Below are 9905 nucleotides of genomic sequence, written 5' to 3' on the forward strand. Positions count from 1 at the left end.
CTAAATATTTTTGAGGTTAGGATTCGAATTTCATTCAATAGTTCTGTTTGGTTATAACATTTATGCAATGTTTTGTTGTCTTAAAAGTCATTAGATACCTTTTATATTGTTTTTTTATCTTTGTAAAATAACAAAGGTTTATTCCTCATAAGCACCTATATTAAACTAAGAGAACAAAATTTCCAAAACTTCTATGATAAAGACAGGGTATTAAATTAACCTGGAAAGCAAACTAACGTTGAGCATTGCATATTAAAACACAGGCAAAGTTTTTAGCGAAAGATAATATTATCACATAACACCGCTATAAATTTACAAAGTATGTGAGTAATAGATATTTAAGTAAACAATGCTGAATAATGTATACGAAACAGGGCGGGATCATTGTTGCTTTCATTCGATGCCTTAGATATTTTAGTGTTATAAATAAATTTGATTTGCCAATAAATAAAAACTTTGACAAAGTTCTAATTTCCATCACATATAAAGAACTTATAAAAAACAATTTGTACAACAAAATCACGTTAACAGTAAATAAACCACGATAATGTTATCCCAAAGTTATCAAGACGAAAAGTCAATACAAGGGGAAAAACAGGATGGAACTGGGAACCGAGATGCCAAGTGAGAGATTGATGATGTCTCGATTACGTGTGGTGATAGCAATAGACTCTACACTCTATTGAAAACTATGCTCTTGTAGTGATGTTTCGTGCTTTATTCATTCGCAATTGATCCTTATTTGTGGGTACTGACAAACAAAGAGAATTGGGAACGGTTTTTTGGATATGAGTTGGGGATTGATATCGTTTTGAATATAAAATCCCGATAGTTATTTACGAGCTTTTAACGTTGTTTTACAACACTTTTAAATGAACAAAAGAAAAAACATAAAACAGAGCAACACGTTTGATGTATGAAGCCGTGAGCAGTAATAGTTATCTGATACTTTCCTTCAGTGTGGAGAAATATTCTATATTATTATCAGAAGTATCATCAAGTTTTACATATTTTTAGTTAGTAACAAATTTCCTTCCATACACGTAATATATACCCCAATTTTATTGGTAACGTTTGACAAACGAACGAATCGTATCTCCCGCAACCAGTAATGGTCCTTTTGAATCTTAACCCATGATATACTGCTAACTGACTTTACCTAGCCGTTTGTTATTAGACTGTACCATTTCTGGTACGTTTTGGACATATTTGTATGAAGAGAGTGTCAAATGGTCGTGTGGAATAAATAAATCTACGAAATGTTTTTATTTATAGTTCTGACTAGAACCTAGGTACTGAAATTGATTTTTATTTTCATACGAAATATCGATTTCCATTTTTTAATTATTTTCTGATCGTTTTATATTGTGAGCGTGTACCTGTGTCAAAATCATATTTATAATATTATTTAATGTGAGCAAAATGTACATACAAAAAAATATAGAAACTTATTAACATCTAGCTAAATAAAATTATACCTAATGGTGTAGAAAAGCACTCTTCATCAAAGCAAAAAATAATTTTAAAATAAAATGTTACTGAACCGATTTAAAGTAGAGTGCTTGTGTATTTAATTATCTGGAATATAATCTGGAAATAGTAGGGAAATAGAGTAAATAATAGAATGATCTTGAACTTGAGAAGATTATCCTTCTACAAAAATAATATCGGAAAGGACTGTCTATTCGCAAACCTTTTCTTGACCTATCAAGGTCAGTGTTAAGAGATGAAACATTTTGTACGAGATTCTCAAACGTAATCCGCAGAACGTTATAAAAAGGTACTCATAAAATAATAAACTATTCAAACTTATTCTGGAAGTTCTATCAAACAGGAAAAATAAACAGTACAAATATTATATTTATTTTCGTATACCAACACTTGTATGTCCTACTAACTGTGCCCGAGGTTTTACTCTCGCACGAACCCAAGTTCAACCAACAAAAAATTAAGTTTTTCTATAATAACATGTGTTATTATGGTATATAAGCTACATCACTGCCAAGTATAATCAAATTTCATTCAGTAGTTTTCCCGTGTTCTGCCATCAAGCTTTTCTCTTATTTTTGACGTGACAACGTCTTATAATTCAACTAGCTTCCGCCCGCGACTCCGTCCGCGCGGATGTCGGTCTTTGCGTGGATGGTTTATTTCTCCATTTTGAGTAACCGGTAGTTTTCACGTGATGTCTTCACATACAGACAGACAGACAGACAGACAAAAATTTTTTTAATCACATATTTGGGTTTGGTATCGATCCAGTAACACCCCCTGCTAGTTATTTTTTCAATATTTTCAATGTACAGAATTGACCCTTCTACAGATTTATTATATGTATAGATAGAGCCGGATGCACGCACGAAAAAACATGACCATGTGAAGTGCAAGCGAGAGCGCGTTGTCACGTTCTACTATCGTCAGTAAACCGACCTTATACACAACCAATTTTTTTTTTACTCATTAATTCCATATAATTTTTTCCACTTTGGATAAGTGAACATTTTACGTTGATGTTAATTCTAGAATACTATTCCTTTTTCACAATCCATCTACCAAATACTTCTAATTCACTGTACCTTAGAGCACACGACACATCACGAGTGTAACCTGCATATAAATAAAACGATTTCATGCCCTGTCTACTAAGAAAATCTCCTTAGCCTTGCCAAACAAAGGTTAGTTTTAAATTGTACCCGCTCCATGAATAATTTAGAGGGACCGAACCCTTTCAAGCAGTTTATTGATTTATCTTTCAAATTCCGTATAGTTTTTAACCGAGTTACAAGAAGGGTCCTTTGATCAGTTTGTACGCGTTTTTGCTACCTTTGAATAAACGAGGAGCGTTTGATTAAATAAACTTATAAAATAATGACAGTGATTGTAAGATGATAAAATCTATACTAATATTATAAATCTGAAGAGTTTGTTTGTTTGTTTGAACGCGCTAATCTCGGGAACTACTGGTCTGACTTGAAAAATTATTTCGGTGTTGGATAGCCCATTTATCGAGGAAGGCTATTATATCATCACGCTAAGACCAACAGGAGCGGAGCAATGCGAGGGTGGCTATAAGATTTGAACAGCTCAATAGTTTCTTTACTTGAAATAATGTGCGCAATTATAAAGAATTGTTGGTAAATATTTCGGTTTATTTTATTTCAACGAGAAAATAGTTCGTAAATAATTCAAGTAACTATCATCTACTTACCTACCTAAAAAAATATAACCCAGCTCTAAGCCCAGCTCACAGTCAAGCCTTACAAAAACATAAAATGGAAAATAGTTCCTCCATTTATAATATTTAAATCTTCCCCCGAGATTAGATTCTCCAGAATATCTTAGCTTCAGATAGAGTATCAAGATGGTATCAAGTATTATAATATCTATGCCTCAGATACTGATTAATCCTTTTAAAGATCTGGATTTCAATATCTTAGCTGGCTTATGGGTATAGATAACTTGGTTACTAAGATCTATGTAAACATCTAAAATCTTATTACAGTAATGTTTAAATATTACGATTTACAAAATAATAATATGTAATGAAATCATAAAATAATTATTTAGATCCTTAAAATTACGATGGGGTTTTTTTTAATAGATAGATTCTCGAGGAAGTTTTTAGTATTTTTTTTTAATTTACCAGCTGTGCCGCATGGTTTCGCGCGTGGCTCCGTTCCTGTTGGTCTTAGCGTGATGATAAATAGCTTATAGCCTTCCTCGATAAAAGGCCTATCTAACACCGAAAGAATTTTTCAAATCGGACCAGTAGTTCCCGAGATTAGCGCGTTCAAACAAACAAACTCTTAAGCTTTATAATATTAAGTATAGATTAGGTTTTAGATAAAATGGGCGAAAAGCTAGTTGTAGGATAAAGAGGAGAGTTGTAAGATGAGTAAATAAATAGAAAAATAAATAAATAGTGACTAGCAGACGTTTTTCTGCCATATAGCACTGACATTGAACTAACGTTTATAGCTTCTATTTTCTTTTCATTTTATGAGAATAATAAGGAACCAATTTACTGTCAAGCTTAGTGACACATAATAAAGCTTGTGGCATTTAATTACGAAAACAATTATTTCGTGTTGTGGCTACAGCAATATAAATGTTCGGATTGATTTTTATGTGACATAGGAAGATTTCTATGTCAGCCATTCTTAGTTAGGGCGTAATAAAATAAACTTTATTGTTTCTCTGTCCAAAGCTAAATAAAGAATTGCTTTTCCCTTTTATCCTGTAGGTACTAGCTTTCTGCCCGTGGATTCGCCCGCTTTGTCTTATATTTAATAAATTATGTAGTAAAATCTTCCTCTTAAATCACTCTATCAGTCCACTAATAAAAAAAAATGTCATCAAAACCCTGTTGTGTAGCTATATAGATGTAAGCATACATACATATACTGTTTTTATTCTTTATTTTCCAAGACAAGACATTAAGACAGACGCGGGAAGCGATTTTGCTGTACAATAACCTTGAAATTTAATTCTCAACAATTTTAACTTTAGTTATGAACCGTACACAAAATTTTCACAAACAAAAATATGAACTAAATCAATTCTAAAATAAATTAACGACATTTCAACGAAGGCTAGACGAAACGTCGGCCAAAATAAACTGACATTAATTGACAGCGAGTGGCATTAACAAAACTTTATTTTGAGCTTTTTGTGCCTGCTTGGAAGAGGAAAAAATAACAGTGATTTATTAAGTACTGTTATTTAACTATTATTTTCAAATCACATCACGCACTGGTCCACTTATTAATGTCATAAAGCTTTTTTTTAACCTTTTTTTAATTAGGGATTTTTGTCCTAAAGAACGATGACATTCCCACCGTACCTTGTACACATATTTGTACAAGGTACGTACGTACATAAAGCTGTTTATGAAAATAGCTCTTGTATAATAAAATAATCGAAAACGTGATAGAATAGCACAGAACATAATATATAATACCTATAACACCATTTATTTATTTTATTTATTTTTATTTATTTATGTCTTTATTTCAGGCAACAAATGTAGTTACAGTTAAAGGTCTTAATATAACTTAAAAACTACGGCCCATATGAACTTAAAACTACTTAAATACTAAATTAATACACGCTATGCCTTCGGCGTGTGACGCGATTCCGGGGGGCCGGGTATCCGTCCGCGGAAGCGGCGAAACACAACTCCCTGCGGCCAAAACCCTTCGTCCATGTAGACGCTCAGCTTGGCGGTCGGTACTCTCACCACGAAGGAGTTGAAGCTCACTTTATGGCGAGACTCCAGACGTTCCACTCGCAGACTCAAACCTGTCTTCGCATGCAAGTACTCGACAACATCTTCAGTCTTGGTACAGTAGTGCACACGAGACACATAGAGCGGCGTCGTCGGCACCTCTGCGCGCATCCGCAAGTTTGGATCTTTCGTTGCGGTGCCGCACTTGTTCTGACGATTCAACTTCTTCTTCTTCTGGACTTTTGTGAAGCCATCCTCGTCAACGTCCTTCGTTTTTGAAGGTAAACTTTTCCGCACGGGTGCGTTTACTCCTTTTGATGATTTTGGGGTCGCAGTCATTTTTGAGGCTGCGGCGGCGTAGTCACATTGAGGAGCAGCTGGCAACGTGACATGCGATGTCTTCTCCGGGGGAGAGGTAACGGGAGCGGGGCGCGGGGCATCACTCGGGTCATCGGCGGTCGGCGACACATCAACATCAGCAGTTAAAAAGCCGACGCATGCATTTTGAGCTCCGCGACGTGCATTCACATATGACGGCACGGGTGACCTACATATTGCATGCGCATCGCGATATGACGCTAACTCGACTCGTAAATCGGAGATGGTCTTCTCTGAAGCCTCCAACTTGGTGTGTACCTCGGCCAGACTCGCCTTAAGGAATGTGATGTCCTTAAGGAGCCTCGTAACATCGACGTGGTCAAATCCCACCGGAGGAAGTTTATGCAACTCCTTTGCGACGAAATCGGGCACGTCATCGGGATCAGTCACCTTCAATAGGCTGATGATATCCTGTATGCATTTTTCACCCCCGTTCCTGCGGCGGGACGGCATCGTGGCAATCTTGTCCAGCGTTTGGTAGAGTAGCACCTTGCCACTGCTAATTTCCTCCTCCTTAAAGTTAGTTTTGCAGATTTGCATGATGCTAACCTCGTCCATTGTATCGATGGCATTTTGAATGAACGCCAACAGCTCATTTACAATGAGTGTTTTACAACTCATTATAAAAAGTTCATGCAGCGGCAAAGCCGCGCGTGACGCGAATTGTTATTCCTTACTGTGCTAGCACTAATCACGTCCGATTCCGAACGCGTCTAGCGCACCATAACTTCATCTTTATAGACAAAGATAAGAGATTCTAGATTTGAAGACCGAAAAAGCGAATTAAATTTAAATAGTGAATTATGGATTTTCATATAATTTTCCATTAAACTATCAACAGATAACATTCAAAGAAAGCAAAATTCCCAACGAAATACATAGGATATAAATATACATATTCATACCATCACTATTACCTGTATTTAACAATAAATTATTTTGAACTAGAGGTCCGCCCCGGCTTCGCCCGTACTACATATTTCGCAATTAAAGGTAGCCTATGGGCTATGTCCTCTCTCGGGTATCAAAATATCTCTATACCAAATTTCATGCAAATTGGTTCAGTAGTTTAGGCGTGATTAAGTAACAGACAAACAGACAGAGTTACTTTCGCATTTATAATATTAGTATGGATTTGAATTTTAACTCTATATTCACGGGAGTGACGTATTAATAAATCAATTAGCATTGCTTATTATCGACTTGTTTTAGCCAACTGAATAAAATAAAATAAAACTGCTAATATTTAAAAACATATCCTATTCTCATTGATATAGAGTTATATTTTCAGTGCCTTTAATCAAATTGTTTCATATGAGCGGTTTTCAAATGGCTTTCATTGCTTTATTGGATTAGTAACGTTAGCGTGGAATTCAGAAGTCAAAAATTAAATGTATTAAGGGCCGATTTTTCAATGCTTGGATAAAACTTATTCGTCGAATAATGTATAAAACTACCATTTTAAAAACGTATTCTAATTGCCCGTATTTGACAGTTTACGTGACATTTTAATACTATCGTATAATACTTTATTGGACGGATAAGTTTTATCCAAGCATTGAAAAATCGGCCCTTATTGTTTTAAAGGTTATTGCATTATATTTGCATGATGTATGGAATGTTTTATTCGGTTATATTCAGGTTTGTACAAGTTTAGAGACGATTTACTTTTGTGGAAGGTATTTTATATAATTATAATAATATGTTCAATGGTAAGCTATTGAACACATTTATATTTACTTTTTGACCGCCTCCTTGGTACAGTGGTTGACGCGTGAGCGAAGAACCGAGGGGTCCTGGGTTCGATTCCCGCGACGAAGAAATAAAAATGTCCCGGTCTGGCAGGACACAGAAGGCTGATCACCAACTTGTCCCTAAAAAAATTCGATCATAGAAACAGATGTATAATGTATCTGCCTCTACCCCACTAGGGGACATGGGACTTCACTTTTTTATATACATTCTTATACAGGGTTACTTGTAAAACACCAGCAACCTCGCAGGACAAGATAGCTAACATCATAAGTAACAACATTTGTTCTACGACTTTTGGCATAACGCAATAAATTATTTTTTAATGATTTTTTAAACTTTTATTGTACTCTCCTAACATTCGTAAGTCTATGTTCTATTCATTATCGGATGGACGACGCGACGCCCCCTTCCCCCTCTCGTTCGCTTCTTATTTACGTAATTTTTGGGAGGCGTAGAGTTTATAATATTCAAACGGAAAATTAAATGAATATTTATTTTTGTATGAAAATAAAATCTAACAAATTATCAAAAGTCGTAGAACAAATGTTGTTGCTTATGATGTAAGCTATCTTGTCCTGCGAGGTTGCCGGTGTTTTACAAGTAACCCTGTATAGAGTTCCGTGCTGCGCTTGCCACAGGACACTTCAGCTCCGCGTAATAAATAAATTAAAAATATAAAGTACAAAAAAGACAACAGTTTTTATGGTGAATCGTGATCTACATTGTGTGACTTACGTGTATAAGTGTTCGCAAAACAATCAGTGCTCTAAAAATAATAGTAATATCGTTGAAATATGTGATGTGAACAAGTGACAAAACCTAATATCTATAATAAAAATTACACTACAAATTTAATTAAAACTATATAGTAACAAGAACCTATACCCCAGAAGCTAAGTAATAAGTGTAAATAAGTGTAATCAAAGCTTTAAATCACGCGTATGTACAATTCCTTTGTTCAAATATCCGTTGACAATCATAAAATATCAAGTACAGTGAATCAACAGTTAACGCGTTGTGATTGGCTAATTACAGCAACGGTTCATTAACCCGTTTCTAACATCAGCTGTTTCTATAGTAAACAAAACGTTACACTATTTCGAAGCTTCAATTAACAGCGCTGATAGCACCGAGCATACCACCCCGGTCTCAAGACCGACGGAACCGAGTTCGATCCCGCACCATCCTGCATATTATTTTTAAATTTATTTCTTGAAGGAGATTTTAAAAAATAGTCAACATTTAAATTATAAATTTGCATCAACGAAATATGGCTTCAAATAATATTTATTGTAAAACATGCAATAAGTTGACCGACATGCGAGAATCTATTAAATGCTTGAGCTGTAACAAACTTTTCGACTTGGATTGTGCTTCAATTTCTGTAAAGAGATTCTATTTAATGACTTCAGAGGACAAGCAAAACTGGAAATGTAAAATATGCATAGAAACAAACTCATCGAATATAGATAATACAACGCCAAAAATAAATCCCTGCATGAATGTAACCATCAGAAGGAAGATGCCAGCAATCGAAAATGAATTATTACCTGATTTAGACAATTCTTTTGTATCTTTAGAATCGGAGCCTAGAGCTAGTTTGATGGATTGTTCAACTGTACAAATAAGCGAATTTAACGAACTTAAACAACAATTTATTGATATGAAAACTAAACTCGATTTGGCACTCACAGAAATAAAAGAACTTAAAGCAAAATTACAAACAAATAATCATATACAAGCAGTTACTACATCATCTATATCCTCAAATAATAATAAAAGTAGTACAAAAACTACACAAAATTATAAATCACCTTCAAACACGTTAAACATAAATTCTCAATCCAGTACTAGTATTATTCACCCACAAGAAAGAGTATGCAACACAGTAACGGAGAAAAAGAAAATCCATATATTTGGAACGCAGCGATGTATCGGCATAGGCTCTAAGCTAACACACAGATTGTCTACGTCTCTCAACTACTCCGTATCAGCTACCATCAAGCCTCATGCCCCGAACGATGAAGTATTGAAACATTGCTACAATCTAAATACAAACCGTTCTGATATCGTTATAATTTGTGTTGGAGAAAATGACCATAGCCAGACACAAACTTTGTCAGAATTAAATATTGCTTTAAATAGAATACGTGCGCGCAGTGCCTGTAATGTAATAGTAGTGGGCACATCGCATAAAAAGTATCTATATACAAAATATTTATATACATTAAATAGGGAAATTAACCACTTGTGTTCTCGCTTTAAAAATTGTACTTTTATAAAATGTATTAACGGTAATCATACTCTTTGTGATAAATTACTTCACTGTATTAATTATATTAATTATGAACGCACATTCTTAGATTGTAAAGAATTAAAAAACCTTGTGAATAGGTGCGGTAAAGTTAACAACATACAAAATTCAATCAATCATTTACCCGCGAATAATAATAATTTGAGTAACACTAACAACGCCCATAATGTAGACCGGCTTCTGCCGCAAACGCAAACCAGACTGACCTTAAATTGTTTTCGTCCCTAACAA

General features: G+C 34.7%; 1 protein-coding gene across 1 annotated transcript; it reads right to left on the bottom strand.

Annotated features, from left to right (window-relative positions):
• Window positions 1–5110: 5110 nt before the first annotated feature.
• On the bottom strand, window positions 5111–6226 carry LOC123701992. The gene has a single exon (XM_045649624.1). The coding sequence runs from the start codon at window positions 6224–6226 to the stop codon at window positions 5111–5113; it is 1116 nt and encodes a 371-aa protein (XP_045505580.1).
• Window positions 6227–9905: the final 3679 nt, after the last annotated feature.

This window comes from Colias croceus, chromosome 22 (genome assembly GCF_905220415.1).
Source record: "Colias croceus chromosome 22, ilColCroc2.1".
In the NCBI taxonomy this organism is placed as follows: Eukaryota; Metazoa; Arthropoda; class Insecta; order Lepidoptera; family Pieridae; genus Colias; species Colias croceus.